This window comes from Eubalaena glacialis, chromosome 8 (assembly GCF_028564815.1).
Source record: "Eubalaena glacialis isolate mEubGla1 chromosome 8, mEubGla1.1.hap2.+ XY, whole genome shotgun sequence".
NCBI lineage: Eukaryota > Metazoa > Chordata > Mammalia > Artiodactyla > Balaenidae > Eubalaena > Eubalaena glacialis.
The window spans coordinates 96,072,926-96,091,697 of record NC_083723.1 but is presented as its reverse complement, the minus strand read 5'-3'; the positions used below and the strand labels follow the sequence as shown (position 1 = coordinate 96,091,697).

The following is an 18,772-nucleotide window of genomic DNA, read 5'->3' as shown; positions in this document are numbered from 1 at the left end:
CTGTTTTATTTATTAAGTGCTTTCTATGTGCCAGAAGAATCCACAAAACCCTATAAAATAGGTAATATTATCCTTATATTGCAGAGGATAAAACTTAGTATACAGCAAGGTTAAATAACTTTCTTCAGTAGCCCAGCTCTATTAGGTTTCAAAATCTCTGTTCTTTCTGCTAATCCACAAAGGTTCGAATCACGTCCACCTTAATTCTGCTTCTCATATCACAGCCAAAGAGATATATCTGAATTGCAAAGCTGATTACATCACTTCCCTGATTAAAGCTCTCCAAGACCAAATTCCTGAGACTGGTTTTCAAGGCTCCCAGGACATGGCTCTCCGGCTTCATTCCTCCCCACTCACTGTCCCCCAATAACACTCTCGTTCTATCAAGATGCTTGTGGTTCCCTGAGCAAACCAAGTGGTTTCATGTCTGGTTTTTCTGCTCATGCAGTTTCCTCTGTCCAGAATATATTTTCCATTTTTACTTATCCTTCAAGGTGTCTGTTTTTAGAGAAAGCCTCCCTGAGAAGCTCCCTCAACTGGGCTTCTGTAGTGCCTGAGAGTACTTCTAGCCCAACGCTTGCTATATTATATTGAAATGGTCTCTTTGCATATGTTTTCTTTGAGTAAAGGAATAATAAGGTTTTCATTTTGTACCCACCCTGCCTCCACTACAGTGAACGGTGTCTGGTAATCACAGAAGTCATGTTGTGGGGTTTGAAAGGGACAGAGAAACTAGAACCACCTCCCAACCCTGTGGCCATTTCTGGAGCATGGAACCAATATGCCTACATGCCAGACCTTCAGGATCGTATGCCAACTGTTTTCTTCCACAGACCACTCCAACTTTTGTTGATTGGGTCATGTAGACCAGTTATAGATGACCACTTCTATAATTTTCTTTTAAAACTGCTTTTGTCAGCATCAAAATTGATATTGATGATTTTTCATGGTTCTCTTCAATTACGCCAAACCCCACCTTTTTCCACAGTACTCACCAACAAGAACAGGCTCTCAGACACATTTATCTTACGTCATGCTCTCTAGCAGTATTCTCCACCTCCAAAGGAAATAGAAATGAGCTACTGTTTACTGAGTGGCTAATTTGTACCAGATGTTGTGTTAGGCACCTTCTATTTATCTCATTTAATTTTCTCAACAATCCAGGGAACATCACTCATCAATCTTCACTTCTTCATATCAACCTAATCTTCTCTACTTTATTGGCAGCTCTAATGTTCTTAATCAAAAAAATTCCTCCAATGCCATAAGTTTCACTCTTGTCACCATTCGAATTCCACAGGGAATCATTCCATCAGAGGACATCAGCCTTGTGCCTCCTCTGGAGATTATTCCTTACATTAGCAGACTCAGCTTCATCCTTTTACTCCTATAGAAATGCCTCTTTTCTTCCTATTAGAGCAGCCATTATGTTCTTTATTGATTTTTTTTTCCTACTGGCCCATGAACTTCCACAGTATATAGATCTTGCTCTATTCATGTTTTCATAAAATACAGCAAGTCTCAATAAATGTTTTCAAAATTAAGACTCCCTATTTTCTTATAGTTTAAAAGTTCATTTAGGCACAGAAAACCATATATTGTATGATTCTAATTATGTGAAATATCTAGAATAGGAATATTTTAAAGACAAAAGTTTGCTTAGGGCTGGGTGGATGAGTTAGGTATGAGAGAATGTAAATTGATTGCTAACCAGGATTTCTTTTAGAGGAGTTGAAAATGTGGTGATGGTTGTACAACCTTGAGAATATACTAAAAAAAAAAAAAAAAGGATTATACACTTTAAAAATAATTTTAAGGCTGGCCATGGAATCAGAAAAAAAAGGAATAATATGTTTTTACTCTTATCCTCTTTCCTTCATTATTTTAACAGTTTTTTCAAGATATAATTCACATACCATACAACCATTCATTAAAACACAGGTCACTTTACTATGCACTCTTTAGAAAATAGACCACATCTTATTCAACTTGGCATTCTCAGGACCTAGCACAGTATTCAGAAGATAGTAAATGCTTATCCTATGAATTAGGTACCTATACCTCTGAATTTACTACTACTAATATAGCTATGCCATATTTGGGTTAAATATACTTTCATAGGTTTACTTGGGGGAATCAAGACACCATTTATAAAACCATTTCTATGGGAAAAGATATATTCAAAGCAAAAAATAAAACCTACCAGAAACCTGCCAACACCTTGCCACTAATAAACAAAGAGAGCCCATGATTTATCTTGCAGGGCACTCACTATCAGTCCTACATCCTAGCCCCCTCCTAGACAAATATCTGTATTCTCTAGAAACACGCAGATTCTATATAACAAATTTAATGAGTGTTCCAACCTCTAGGTTGTGAAATACTATCCCTGGAAGAAGAGCTTTTGAGGAATGAAGAATATTTTCTTCAAGGTAAATCCAGTATTTTTCAGGATAGCTTTCATTTTTATTATGCTTTCAGAGTGTATGAAAAATAAGAGAATGGAGCTTTTAAAAACTACTGTTGAATGAGTCAGTATATACATAAAAAGCCATTTGTTCAAGGATGTAGCCCTCTTTTGTAAGGACTGCAGTTTCTATCTAATCCACAATTAACCTTTTTTCTATTTTTCTTGCACTGCATTTTAAGCTTCATTTTATTCCACTGCAATTTTTTTTCATAAAAGTTGATTTAAAGGAATCTACTAATGTCAAATGCCATTTACCAAGGATAGTGATTTTGAATCAAGATCACTACTCAGGCAATACTACTAATAAACCTCATAATGTGATATTTTCCCTGCTGATAAACCTCATAATGATATATTCCCTACCATTAACATTGATAATTATTGAACCCTTTATCATGCAATTTATGTATTGAATAGTACAAGATCCATGTACTGACTTCACTTGGAATGCTTTCTGTATTTCCAGATGATTAGCTCATTCCTCGATATTGTTACGAAGTGATTCATCGTAATTTTGCCTCTGTTTCAGAGAATTAGTCACTAAAGGTTGTATGGTTACATGTTCAAGGCCAAAGGATGAGATATAATCACAATTTAATCGTTGATTCCCTACCGGAGGTCAATGTTTGTTTCATTAGGCTATGGTGTTATTAAAATAATTAAAATCCTCTTATGTAATTTTGAAGTACCTTTTAAAAAATATATGCTATATAAATGTCCATGGAGGACATCTGTCTCACTAATAAGTGTACAAAATTCTTACCATTCATAGAGTTTTTATTGTAACCAAGCCAGACCACCATTTTAAAAATAAATTGTGGGCTTCCCTGGTGGCGCAGTGGTTGAGAATCAGCCTGCTAATGCAGGGGACACGGGTTCGAGCCCTGGTCTGGGAAGATCCCACATGCCGCGGAGCAACTAGGCCCGTGAGCCACAACTACTGAGCCTGCGCGTCTGGAGCCTGTGCTCCGCAACAAGAGAGGCCGCGATAGTGAGAGGCCCGCACACCACGATGAAGAGTGGCCCCCACTTGCCGCAACTAGAGAAAGCCCTCGCACAGAAACGAAGACCCAATATAGCCAAAAATAAATAAATAAATTTAAAAAAAATAAATAAATAAATTGTAACTTCTTTATGTTTCTGCAAGCTTCTTACAGCAGGGGTCATATATTTTATTAATTAATTTACTCACAGTTTACCCATTGTGGAAATGTGATTAATATATACAGATTGAGGGCTTCCCTGGTGGCGCAGTGGTTGAGAATCTGCCTGCCAATGCAGGGCACACGGGTTCGAGCCCTGGTCTGGGAAGATCCCACATGCCGTAGAGCGGCTGGGCCCATGAGCCACGGTTATTGAGCCTGCGCGTCTGGAGCCTGTGCTCCGCAACAAGAGAGGCTGCGATAGTGAGAGGCCCGCGCACCGCGATGAAGAGTGGCCCCCGCTTGCCACAACTAGAGAAAGCCCTCGCGCAGAAACGAAGACCCAGCACAGCCATAAATAAATAAATAAATAAATAAATGAAATTTAAAAATAAAAATAAAAAATATATATACAGATTGATTAAGTAAAAAGTTAAATATATAGTTTGAAGGTTTCATATGCATAATCAGATATTTTTCACATAATTACTTACCTCTTCTAGTTGGCACGCTTTGATGACACTCCTATATCTATACTCATCATAGGAAACACCAAAGATGATGTTATCTTTAATGGTGCCAGGCAGGATCCAGGAAAACTGAGAGCAGAATGAAATTCTTCCACTGTGCTTAATTTTACCCTCTGAAGGCTCCAGTTCTCCCATAATCATCATTAGAAGTGAAGTCTGGAAATAAACCCATTGTTATTAAGTTAAATCACTTGATCAAATCACTCTCAGGATGCACATGCCTCCAACTGTCATCCTAAGCAGAAGTATCCTAATTTTTAAAGATTCTATATTAATTTATTCAATTCAAAAAATTTTAAGCACTTCCTGTTCTAGGTATACTGCTATGCACAAAAGATACAAAGGGGAATAAAAGAGACAATTACAATGGAGTGTGATAAGTGCTACAATAGAGGCTCACAGAGATGGGGCACCTAATTCAGATTGTTGGGATGGGTTTGGAAGAGGTCAGGGAAAGATTAGTAACAGCTGACATTTATTGACAGCTCATTTATTTTCTCACATGCCTTTTTCAATCTATCTAATGCCGTTGTACCTTTCTTGGAAACACGTTCAGAATCTGGGGGCTTCTTCCACTACTACCTGGATTAAGCTAATATCATCTCTTGCCAGAATAAATACAATAGCCTTCTAACTTATCTCCTTGCTCTGCCCTTGTCTTCCTATAATCTATTCTCAAAGTGGCCCTGTCAAAATGTAAGTCTGATCATGTTACTTTTCTACTGAAAACCCTCCAAAGGTTTCTAATGTCTTCAGAACAAAAGCCTAACTCCTCACAAGGCCCTTTGTAAGTCCCTCAGAGCCTTTTTACAAGATCCCAAGTAATGGTGTGGCTCCCATTACTTCTCTGACAGCTCTACTCTCCATGGCTCACCGTGCCAACCCCACCGACCTCCTTGCTGCTGTGTGAACTAGACAGACACAGTCCCATTTCACAGGTTTGCTCCACCCCCTACCTGGAAGACTTCCCCAGAGAGCCACATGACCTAATCTCTCACCTCCTTCAAGTTTTTGCTCAAATGTTACCTTTCAATGAGGCCTTCCTTATCTCCACTGCTTAAAATCACACCCCTATCACCAATCTTCCTTTCTGTTTTATCTTCATAGCATTTACTATCATATGACATACATACACACACACACACACACACACACACACACACACACATATATATATATATATATATATATATATATATATGTATATATATATATATATATATGTATATCTCCCACTAGAATGTGAGCCTCTTGGGTTGAGGAAGAGGGTATGTTGTGGGTTTTGTTCACTACTATATCCTCAGGGCCTAGAATGGTACCTGGCACAAAGTAGCTACTCAATATAATTGCTAAATGACATTGTATTTTACTCAATAATTTAATGATATGATACATTATATTAAATTAGAAGGGCTCAATAACTTTAAACAGTGTATTACTGGTACATAAATATAGAAACCAATGGAAGGGAATTAAAACTACACAAACAGATCCAAATGCACAAAAGAACTAGTGTTTGATAAAGATGGCATCTAAAATCAGTGGAGAAAAATAGACTATTCAGTATATGGTGCTGAACAACTGAACAGCCAACTGGAGGTCAAACAAAAAAACTGTAGCCGTATATCACACCATATGCATGATGAACTCCAAACAGTCCAAAGAATAAGTATAAAAATAAGACCATAAAATACTTGAAGAAAACATTGAAGGATGCCTAAATTAAAAAAAAAAAGAAAGAAAGAAAAAAAAATGGAGTAAGAAAGCCTTTCTATGACTCAAAATCCAGAAGCCATAAAATAAAAGATAAATTAAATCACGTTAAAAAAAATCTTGTGCACAGAAAACGAAAGGAAAAAATGTCAAGCTGAAGTAAATATTTGCAAGTTATATCACTCAAAGGAATAATTTCCCGCTTAAGTGATCTTAAAATCAAAAGGAAAAATACCAACATCCCATTAGAAAATTGTGCAAAGTATACAAACAGATATTTTACCAAAAATTAAAATAGAAGTGGCCTTTAAACATATGACAAGATATTGTACTTTATTCATAATAAGAGAAGTGCAAATTGAAAAAAACACTGACATATGACTTCACCCAATGAGACTAGAAATAATTCAAAAATAAGATGCCGTCTGCTGGGGATGCTGTGGGGGAATAAATCTGCAATCTTATATGGACTGTATGGCATGTGAATAAATCGATGCAGCCTTCAGGAAGTCTGACAGATATACAAATGCTTTACCATTTCTAGGAAGCTACATTGCAGAAATACTTGTAGACGTGCTAAATGGCATATATGCAAGATTAGTCATAGCATCATTCTTTGTGTTAGCTAAGCACTGGAAATAACCCAAATGTCAATCGATAGGTGACTCATTACATTACAGACCTCTATCCAAACAATAAAATACTATGCAGCGATATATATAATATATATACATTCAAAAAATTAACAAGAGTAGCTGCCTGGGTTGGGAGAAAGAATGGTGGAAAGTGGCAAATAAGCAGAGGAGAAACAGAAGTGAGAGGGAAAATTTTCAACTTTTTATACATTTTAATTTTCCAGAATTTTAAATTTTGAATTAAATTTTAATAAATAATAATATCACCTAAAATATATTAGGAAGAAAGGAGGGACAAGAGACGACATCTTTGTGATATCTAGTTCAGTAAATTTTAAAATTCTTATTGTATAGGGAAAAAAAATCCAAAATTCCTTATTTCTACATAAAATTCTTCTATATAAAAATTAAAACTAGAAGTGTTATTTTCATATAGAACAGCTTTATAAATCCCAACAATGGAATGGATCAGATTATATATGGATTACATATCTATATATATAATATATAGATATATATATGTGTAGGCATATAATATTATATGTGTATATATACATATATATGTATACATATATATGCACACAATATACAGGTTAAATATAGGTTTGTATATATTAAATAAAAAGGTTAAATATATATTTAACAATATTTATCTATATAAACTTATATAGATAAATATATAATATTTATCAATATAAACATTTATCAATAGTTTGGTATTTTGAGAGATGTGAAGTTAAATATAAACATCATTGAATATAATATACATATAAAATACCAAATATTGATAAAACTTGGCAGACTTTGTATTTTATTTAAAAAGTAAGCAAAAACAGAAGCCAACAGCCATTCCACACATCTGATGCTCAGTTATTAGCAGAGCAAGCTAAGAGTTCCAGAGCAAGGCCAGCCAGGGCAGAAGACAGAGACTATGTGGTGTCAGGGGTTGTCAGCAAGGCCACAGACCTGCTTCAGTTGTGTAGACAACAGAAGAACTCAAAATCCCCACACCCTGGGGGCGATGCCATAAGCCAGCCTTTAGTTGGGGATACCCAGGAGTGTAGACTCTTACACCAATACTGCTTAATTAAAATAATTCAAGGAAGTTTCATAAATGAAAGATATTGAATATAGATTAGAACCCCCCCCAAAATTCATTTTCCCAAAGACATTCAGTTAAATAAATTTATATCAAGCACCTATTACATGCTAGGTACTATGATAGTCCTTGGAATATAAAAACAAAGAAGACATGGTTCCCCTACAGTCTAGACATTAATAACAAGGGAGAGTGATAAAATTAAACCTGACCTTACTGGTTTTTTTAAAGAGACTAAGACGTGTGTTTTATTCAAAAATTAAACAGTCCAATAAAAATTAGGTTTTAAAATCTGTAAACTCTTTGACTCTGCAATCCTAGTCTTAGAAACGGATCATTAGAAAATTATGAAATGCACAAAGATACAGATCAATCGATTTACAAATAATAGAGAATGCCATCACAACATCATTTATACAAAAATAACTTGGCAATAATCTGAATATTCAACAAAAACATGTAATGCTGTGCAGCCATTGCGAATGACAGTGCTCTGCAGATAAATCTTTGTGATGTGTTTGATTTCTATCTGAGTGAAATTGGTTACAATACAGTATTAGAGAATAATCCTATTTTGGTTTTTATAAACACATATATATAGGAAAATGTCTAGAATAAAAATATTTCAAAATATTTACCTGATTATGCCTAAGAGGTGAAATTAGGAATAATGTGCATTTTTTCCCTGATATTTTTTGTTCTATCTGCATTTTCTTGCTTTTCTACAAAGTTTTAACAACAGTATAAACAACTACCATTTATTAAGCATGTACTTTGTTCCAAGTACTGCATCAAGGGCTTTCTGTACATTTGCTTATCTAATCCTTATACCTGACCTTATTGTATTTTATCTCTCTGGATTTCCAGAGAGATAAAATACAACCAAAATCTCAGAGATAGCTACTTGATCCATAATGTCCTTCTGGACACAAGTATACACATATATATGCTTTTATAAAATGCAGATCATAATGTACATATTATTTTATAACCTGTTGTCTTTCTTCACTTAAGAGTATCTTCAGAGTCATTTTTTAACATCCCTTAGCCTGACTGAATAACATGCCATTATATAACTACACCAAAATTTATCTAATCAGTCCCCTATTGTTAGATATTTAGGGCTTCCCCCAATTTTGGGCTACTGAAACAATGTTGTGATGAATATATAAAATCTCTGCAAACATACTAGGATAAGTCATAGAAATTGACAAGTTATTTGGTTATTTTTAAGGCTTTGGATATACAAATTACCAAATTGAGTGGTGCAGGATTTATCTTGAAATGTGAATATTTTCAATTATTCTATCGTATATTTCAGCTAGATATTTTATCTAATAAGATTATAAAATGCTCCATTCCTATACTATGAAAGGACATCCTCCTAGACTGAGTTGCCAAGTTGTTTCTCGGAGGGGTTTAATTATTCCTAAGGGGCCACTGCCTCCATCTGACTCCATCTTCATATCTACTTCCCAGAAGATGCAACTGTAACTCCAGCCAGCAATTATCTGCTCATCAGTTCTTAATAGAGTTGCCTGAAATTTAATTGCTGGTTAAGTCTTGTAATCTGTAATCCCAAAGCTATTTGTTTACACCTTTAAAGAAGTAATTTTAAACACCTAAACAAAATTAATTTTAAAAATTCTGTGAAATACTATTACTGTCTGCTCACAAGCAATCATTCTTGTTTAGATCATCTGTGACTTGTTTATTAGCAACTCCTCCTATGGTATCATTTTCTTTTAATAGTGATAATTGCTAGTAATACTATACAAGAAATAGAAGGAAAAAGTAGCACTTGAAGAAGAAACACATTTTTCTAAGAAGAAAATGCACAACAACTACTTTATTGAAAGGCCTGTTTCTCATGTGGGAAACCGTACCTGGAGAGAGAAATAAGCAAACTGTATATCACTAGCACTATGAACACTAAATTCAATGACTAGAAATTTTCTGTGGCATTTTGTTTCCCACGTCTCAGACTAAATTCTTCAAAATATGGTTCTTCCTATATTAGACATTAATAAATAACTGTCTTTCAGGAGTATTTCTATTTTTATTTACATTTTTATCTTATAGCAGCATTGCTCCTTCCTTCCTCCCTCCCTTCCTCCCTCCCTCCCTTCTTCCCTCCCTCCCTCCCTTCCTTCCTTCCTTTTCTTTCATCAAAGCTAAAATTATAGTCAAATGGGATGAAGAACCTATTTTTAATAGACTTTCAAAGCAAATACCTATTATCCTTAGTAGCCCATTCCAAAGCCAGGAGGCCCTTTCTTATCCCTGATTTTATTCCTTCATGCCCTTTAAATTTATTTCCTAGATAAAGACAACAAGTGTTTATAATTATCTGAACAATAACTCAGCTCTTTGAAGATCACTATAAAGTCTTCTTCTGACCATAAAGTTTGACCCTTTAGCTTTCTAACCTATTAATTTTTGTCAGATATATCTCCAAATATCCATGGTTTATAATTAGTTGGGGTGGGGGGGGGTGTTGAGGCTGACCAGCACTGAATAAATTAACATTCCTATGTATTGCCTTCAAAAAACTGTCCCAACTCAATAATTTTTCCTCATAATAAATCATAAGCAAGTCTGAGTCCATTCTCCAAAATTCTAATGTCAACAAAATGGGGACCTTTTACATGAGGCTATTGAAGTAAAATCTAAGCCATGATTTTCCTGGACCAGCTCTGAGAAAATGTCTGTACCACAGACTGGTAAAAATGGATGCTTCATTTGTTCAATAAAGTTATTGAATGCTCATCCTGTATGTGCATGATGCTGTGCTGAGTGGTGTCCAAAATATAAAGATATAAAAGAAAAAGTCACTGAAAATAATAGGAAGAAATAAAAGGCTAGAGGATGCTATCAGTGGAATAACTTATATTATAAGGAACTCTATACAAGTATTCTCCTAATACCAATGTAAGAATTTCTCCAAAACACCTTATTACATTACAGACAAACTAGAAAAAGAAAGGAGAAAATCATGTCAAGTTAAGATCTTCATAATGAGGTATAAATGAGACTACCTTGCCTGCTCCAGTAGATCCAGCGACGGCCAACAACTGTCCTCTTTCTATCTTGAAACTGATATCTTTCAGGACAGGAGCACCGAGAAGTGAGAAGTTACTGAAGAAGAGGCTGTTATCACCATTGGAAATTTTTCTATTGTTATTATTTTGTTTTGCTTTCTCAAATAATTTCCCAAATCCCTGTAAAAAAAAAACAAAAAAAAAACGTTTTTCAGATATTTTCAATAGCTATTTGCATTATGTATGATTAGTTTGAAAATCACATGGCACATGACCCATACTTTACAGCACACAATTGATAGCACATGATTTCTAGAGCACATGATCCAAAACATCTGAAAATTATAATAATAATTTCAATTTCTCAGATTGTTGCTCACCACCAAATTTAATTAAAGATATCTATCTACATATATAAAGGTATCTATCTATATATATGTGTGCGTGTATATATATATATGTGTGTATGTAAATATATACACACACATAAATATATATCCTCCCCTATAGGCTGGGTACATGAACATAATTATTTAATCTTCAGCAGAATAACAATATATGAGGTAGATTTTATAATCCTTCTCTTTCAAAGCTGTAGACTGTGACTCAAAGAGGTTAAGCAACTAAAGTCACGTAAGTAGTAGGCCTGAGTAGAATTACAACCCAAATCTTCTGCTCTATCATGCTGGTAGTACCTTCCTCTGAGAAGCTCAAAGCATTTCTTTAATTAGCTATTATTAAGTATAAATGTGATGATACTGCCATGTGATTTGAATGAATTCCATTTTTGTAAGAGTAGCTGGGAGAAGGAATTCTCTTTTGAAAGTGCCCTGCTTCTATACTGCCCCATGGGAAGCTTTAGGGTAGTGGTCTTCAAACCAAAGTAAACAGCACTACAGATTATCAGGAGGGAGGTAGTGCACACAGTTTTAACGGAATGTATTCCCACATCCTCAACATGCAAAAGTACTCCTTCCTAAAGTTAATCTGCCTGAGAATTTGCCTGCTGTTTGTCATTTCTCTTTCCCACTTCCTGCTCACAATTGTCCTTCCCTCACTTTACACAGAAGAGGCAGCCTTCTCACCAGCCTTAAGTTTAGCTACGTTGCACTTTCTGGAGTGTAAAAAGCACAATAATACAAACAAGGGGACCGTAAGAGAATGATTTTCTCCTGAAAGGTGATCCCATAAAAGCAAAGCCAGAAATACTGAAGGAGGTAACATCTTATTTCACCCAAGTTTCAAACTGATGGCAATCTATGTGTCTTATCATCTCAGAATCATATTTCAGAAATGAATTGAGAAATAAGATATTTTAATTAACTTATTGTTTAATTATTTAATTTTAATGAGTTAATAAATTAATACAAATTATTATCTGCATTTTAAAGTCAAGTCACACTTTCCTGACATAAAGCAAGTCACATTTAGCTGATCGGCTTGACAATGAGACCTGACTTCATAAATTCATTTATTCATTTATTTCCCATGAAATTGCACTGAAACTGCAGCTCCCAAGTTTTGAAAAAAATTATTTAACATATGAAGACAATATACAATAGACAAGAATTACATTCTTTGCCACCACTTAAACCTATGTTGAAAAATTAGTCTTTAAGTTGAAAAGTCAACTTAAAGTGTATCAGATATACATAGTTTTTCAGAACTATTTTAGGGCATACATAAGCAATTAAGCTTGAAGACCACTGCTTGAATTCTTATGATATGAACGGCTAACATCCCTTTCAGTCAACAGATAACTAAAAGCAAAGCTTTTAATAAGTGGGCAATGAAAAGTCTTTAAATGAGACAAAGGCATCTGTTATTCCTTTATTCATTTATTTATCTAATAGACATTTATTGAGCATCACCTCTGTATTAAAGACCACTTCAGGGACTTCCCTGGTGGTGCAGTGGTTAACACTCCATGCTCCCAATGCAGGGGGCCTGGGTTCGATCCCTGGTCAGGGAATTAGATCCCACTTGCCACAACTAAGAGTCCGCATGCCGCAACTAAAGATCCCCGAAGATCCCACGTGCCGCAACTAAGACTTGGCACAACCAAATAAACAAATAAATATTTTTTAAAAAGACCACTTCAAAAATCCCACATAGGAGAATAACATATGGATAGATATTAATACTGCAATGTGTTTAGTGCTACAACTGAAAATTCACACCAAGTCCTATAGGAGCGCATTAGAGAAAGCAACTGACTCAGTCTGGAATTTGACCAAGTAAATGACACAGTACTAGGCTACGAAGAATGTAAGTGGTTATTTCACAAGAGCAAGAAATAGTCTAGGTGTTCCAGGAAGAAAGATCTGGATGCACAACATTTTAGGCTTAAAAGAACAAAATAGATCTCAGGAATGGTGAGTGGCTAGGTGAGATGTATATGGTAAGATAACAAAGGGTATCCTTGGTAAGGTGGGCAGTGCAGGCAATTAAGGGGCCCATGTGCCATGCTTAGAAATAGGACTTTTATCCAATAAGCCCTTGGACCAATGGAAGGTTGTTTTTACTAATAACTTTAATTTCTGAGTACAGAAGTAAAACACTTATTTCAGGAAATTTGGTAAACAGAGGAAAGCAGCAAGAAGAAAAAAATAATCACCTGTAATCCTACCACTGAAAAGAAACCATGTTTAACATTTTAATGATACCCCTCCACTCCTTCACATATATATACAAAATCATATATATGATATTTTACAACATTAAGGAAAAATTATACATAAGGTTTGTGACCTGCTTTTTCTGACTTATAATAAATCATAAATATTTTCACATACCATTAAACATTCTTTTAAATATAATTTTAAGTTGCAGGATAGTATCCAAGAGTATGGATAAACTATAAATAGTTCTCTATTTTTGACATTATATGGTTTTCTTTTTAACTTAATAATTCTGTGATGCATGTACTTTGCTATAAATCTTGGCGCAAATCTCTTTTTTTTTTTTTTTTTTAAGTATAAATTCCCGCACATGGGATTTCCAGGGCAAAAGGTATAGCAAAAATTCTAAGTCTTTTGAAAAGTAGTTCCAAATTTTCCTCCATTAAGGTATGAGAGTGCTAGATTTGAGGAACCATTATCAACACTGTTGCTTTCTGGTTTGGGATTTATTTTGTTTTGTTTTGTTCTGTTTTTTGTGTTTTATAGGTGAAAATGGAATCTCACTATTGATCTTATTTTTATTTGATCCCTAGTAAAGTTGAACATGTTCCATGTTTACAAGTCCCCTGTGGTTGTCAGAGGAAGGATTATGATACCCTTTGTCTTTACTTCAGTCTCTGTCTCATCTTCTCAACCAGCTGGGTAATAAATCATGACATTCTGAACTTCAGTCTCCTGAGTTGTTGAGGGTTTTAAATGAGATAATATATATGAAAGTATTTTGTATACAGTAAAGCATTAGTCCACTTTTTTTAATTAGAGGCAGAGAAACTTAGGCTGACCTTTTGGCTCTCTCCCAACCAGTTGTATAACCTTGTTCGAGTTACTTAAACTCCCTAAAGCTCAGCTTCCTAATACATAAATAGAAACTGTACCTACTCACAGGTGTGGTGTGAGTGAGGAGTCACATATAACTCATCAGGGACTTGCCTCTTGAGTAACTGGGTGAACAGTGACATCATCAAACGCGTGGAGAAGACACTGGAAGGAGCAGGTTTATGAAGCTTGGGGAGTGATGACTGTGGGTGCTTGAGGAGCTTGCAGGGAATTTAGAAATGATGTATGAAGTTCAGGAAAGAAACTGGGGCTAGAGATTTGCCTTTGAGAGTCATCAGCACATTGATGTCAGTTGAGCCTGAGTCACCCAGAAAGCATGAAATGCCTGAAGGAAGCCTAGGTGCAGATGCAGTGGCCCATCACCATTGAAGAGGCAGACAGGGAAGACTTAGAAGTCATGGTCAGAATATAAGATGACATGGAAAGAGTGGTTCACTAAAGCTAATTTAAATAAGTAGTTTTAAAAGAACAGTTTTAATGTATTGGTAAGGGCAGAATCCAGATTGCAGCAGGGAAAAGTCATAAAAGATGACGAAGCAAGAACAGCTTTGATGGCAAAAGGAAGCAGAATGATAAAGCTTGGAGGATGAGGCTGGGTGGGCAAAAGTCAGAGAAGAAATTTTTTTAACTTGAAAATATTTAAATGTGAAAAGGAGTCAGTTGAAAAAAAGATGTTGAAACTTGTAGAGAGAGACTAATTCCTGGCCCCATGTCCTGAGAAGATGAAGCAAGATGATAACAGTTTAGTCAAAGGCAGGAGGAAGCATACATCTTTCACTTAGACAAGAAAGAGAAGAAAAAAATAATCCCAAGGGTGAAGAAAGAAGTTATAAGCATTCACACATGATGCTGCATATTTTATAGCATCTATATATTTTCTCTATATCTTACAGAAGTCAAGGCCATCTGCTGGGGGTGAGCAGAACCTGGGAGAGGTTGGGAGTTTCAGGAAAGTGGTAAAAATCTGGAAAAGCTTTTAGAGAAATGGTAAAGAAAATTAACTACATATAAATGAAAATATTTCTCAAGAAAGTTTATAGGCCCATTTGAAGTTGAAACAATAACTGTATAAAACTTATAACTGACTAGAGTATATGATTTTCCCAGATAGCACCTCCTTCGTCAAAGATATCAAGTGAATGTTTTGTAGCAAAAGATTCAGTGAAAGGAAAAGGGAATTGAGGGTGCTGCTGGGAGAAGAACTGAAGTGACTGGTGTTGTCATTGGTGGAGGTTAAACCAGGAGTCGTCCAAAAGGGAGAACTAAGGAGTCTAGAAATCTTCATGAAATTGGAAGGCAGTAAAGGTGGGATGAAGAGACTGAGAGAGTTAAGGTTAGGAAATTCTGAACTAAGAAAGAGATTCCAGAGTGCGACATTTCCAAAGTGGAGTAAGTCTAGGTGCTCACCAAGCTCAGCATGTGACCATGAAAGGAAGCTTCTGAACTAACTGTAAAATGTAAGTTCTGAGGACAGTACTGGAAGGATTTCTCATGTGGGTGCTGAAGTCTCAGACGTGATGGCAGAGATTTAACAAGCACCACTATCCTGGGTAAATATCATCAAGGAGTGTCCAGAATTTGATAGCTGACAGAGTCTGGAGGATGAGGATACAGCCAGACGGAAGGTTCACTGAAAGAGTTGTAGACTGTGACATTGGGGTCCAAAACCTAACTTCAGCCCTTGCCTGTTCTGTGAGCTGAGCCAGGTTCTGTAACCTTCCTAAGCCTCCCTTCCCTTATCAGCAAAATGGAAACATTAAGATTTCATCATAGGAATGTTATGAGAAATAAGACAAAACATATAAAGTGCTTATCTAGTACCTGGCAGATTGTAAGGGCTCAAGCATGCTACCTATTTTATTAGATGAAAGCAGAGTGAAATGGAGATTAGAAAAACAATTGTCTGTAAGTACTGTCAAACTTCTTATTTTTCTTCATGCCTAGAAGGGCATTTGAAATTCCTAAAATCAAAGAAGTAAAATCAATCTGATCCACACACCTCTCCACAATTTTTCTGGGCAGATAAAGAATTATTCTCTTACTTATAGCTAAAAAAAATGAAGTATAGTAAAGCCCTTGAGGTCAGGTTACTTATATAAATAAAACCAATTTAAGATATTGTGAAATATGTAGAAATGGGACATTGGTTTCATAACTCCTATGTTTACTCAACATAAAAAAGTGATAAGGAAAGAGGAACTCAACAGGTAGTCTCAATAATCAAATATGACTTCTTTAGAAGCTGAAAAATCATTGATAATATTTTTTCTGACCATGAGAAATATGAGAGAATTTTTAGTAGTGAATTAAAATAAGTAAAAATAGTAAAAAACAATACATTGGTCTATTTCTCATACATCTTTATGGTGACTGGTGTATGTAAATTGCATTGGATTGGAACTTGAGATCAGAGAGGGTAGCATTTACTGAGGAACTATTATGTGCATGGTACTACGCTGAATACTTTCCATAAGTTATCTCAGTCAATCCTCACAACAAACTTGCAAGGTATATATTAATATTCCCATTTTATAGATGAAGAATGAGAGGCTCCACAAAGTTCAGTAACTTGGTGTAGATTACACAGATAGTAAATGGCAGAACCAGGATTCAAAGCCAGCTCTATCTGGCTCCAAAACCTATGAGCTTTGTATTACTTCCTAATTTGTTATGTGAAACAAATTACATGACTTAGAAAAAAATGACGAGGCTTGTCTATCGTATTTAATATTCCTGGGCCTCTACCTCTTAATCTATAAAATAAGTTCTATCATCATTCTAACTTTATTGCCCATTCGGATGAAAACCAGAACCACAAACAAGCAAAGCTTAAATATTTAGAACAAACAAAAACAAAAAATATCTGACCTCCTCCCAGAAGGCTGTTACATTCTCCATCACTACTTCTGTAGTTGTTAAGTTATATTCCAGTGTCTTATATTCTTGTTTTTGTAAGAAATCCTGTTTGCAAAAGAGAGCAAAAACATACTGCAGAACCAGGATACCATTAATACATTATTACATCTATTTTACACTCTAATAGTGATGCATTCTGTACCTGGATTTTATGAATTATATTAGAAATTGTTTCTTAATAAAATAATTTTATAAGTGTTCTAAAGTTAATTTGCCAAGTACTAGAATTCATCATTTTGAAATGTAATATTTCATAAAACTGTTTTTATACATTAGATTTTTAACATACCACTGATTCATCCTTGCACTATTACATGTTAACCTTAGTGATGAATTTATAAAGCACACCTGAATTACCCACCAATTGCCTCAATTCAACATTGAGAGAGAGAAAACTATTATCTTCATCTTCATAGCACCCTCCTTATTAGAGGCATCATTAGCATCACTTCTCTGGGTTAAGTAAAGGTGTGAAGATCTGATCTAACTGATTTTAGGGTATCAAACCTTGATTCTAAAAGAAGGGCTCTATTAGCGAATCAGAATCACAGTGCTCCTAGAGATGGTGGGAGCATGAGGAAGAATTAAGTTTATGCATCCTGAAGTCTTCTTCATAGGAGGTAGTTTTAAAAGTCTGGTCCTTGCTCACTTTTTCCCTTCTCGCCTCTTCAATTCACTCACTATCTCTATTTTGGTTTCCCTCTTTTTCTCCCAGTTTTGTTTTTAAGATCTGTTTCTCTGTCTGTATTCCTGTTTAGTGAATCTGTTTCTCTGATGCATTCTCTTTGGGTCTCTATGTCTGTTTCTCTCTCTCTCTCTTTCTCTATCTCCCCACCACCTCCCACATGGCTGTGATGGACTAACAGAAGAAATAAGACTAGTCCAAAAGCTGCCATGGTTCTGAGCTACATTCACCAATCTGTCTAAATTGCAGATCTCAAACTCACATATTTTCAAGATGATAAAACTAAGGAAGGTGGCTAAGTAGAGATTGTGATGAACTGCAGAGGGCAGACCCTCTCTGAGGGGGGAGCTGCCACAGCTTGTAAGGGAAGAGGACCCAGTTTACTGTATACTTCAAATTTTCAAAAGAGGCTGAAGACATGATTTGTTGTATATGTGACAGCACACAATTTTTAAATGCTGCCAACTAATTCAAATGCGTTGTTTTAGGTTTTTTTGTTTTGTTCTGTTTTTTAATGTAAAGGTCAAATAAAACAGGTCAAGGGCCAAAATTAAGTCCATGGGCCACCATTTGCAAACTCTGGCCTAGGCTAAATAATGGCAGAACTATCTAAAAGTGGCTCACCCTTCAGCCTCTTTTTTAAAATTTATGTCACAATGATTTATTTTCTGGGTTAAATATTTAAATGGATATCAAACAAGTATAATAAAACATTTTGAACTGTATATTAATTATAAAAATAATAACCACACCCAAGGTTATGGTGCTGATTCTGTTAGCTTTGCATTAATTGAGTCTCATTACCTGAGGACTTTAGAACCTCTCTTCAAAATTACCAGCTACATCAGCTTGCTGAGATTTTAAGGTAATTAATGTGTCATAAAATGCCACTGTCATCCATCATACAGTCCAGAAAAACACTTGGAAAAGTTTAAGGTGAACATTCCTAGTGTTAGCTGGAAAATCTTATAACTCCCGGATGAATCTGCCACCATCATTTTGCACATTTGCCAAGTTCATTAG

The 18,772-nt window shown here is 35.3% G+C and overlaps 1 protein-coding gene across 1 annotated transcript in view; it reads right to left on the bottom strand.

Annotated features, from left to right (window-relative positions):
- CFTR (CF transmembrane conductance regulator) overlaps positions 1 to 18,772 on the bottom strand; it is a 199,644-nt gene that overhangs the window by 117,961 nt on the left and 62,911 nt on the right. The window contains exons 9-11 of the mRNA XM_061198249.1: positions 17,017 to 17,109; positions 10,628 to 10,810; positions 4,107 to 4,298 (exon numbers count right to left, since the gene is read on the bottom strand). Coding sequence (XP_061054232.1) covers positions 4,107 to 4,298; positions 10,628 to 10,810; positions 17,017 to 17,109 — 468 coding nt within the window. The remainder of the gene's footprint in view (positions 1 to 4,106; positions 4,299 to 10,627; positions 10,811 to 17,016; positions 17,110 to 18,772) is intronic.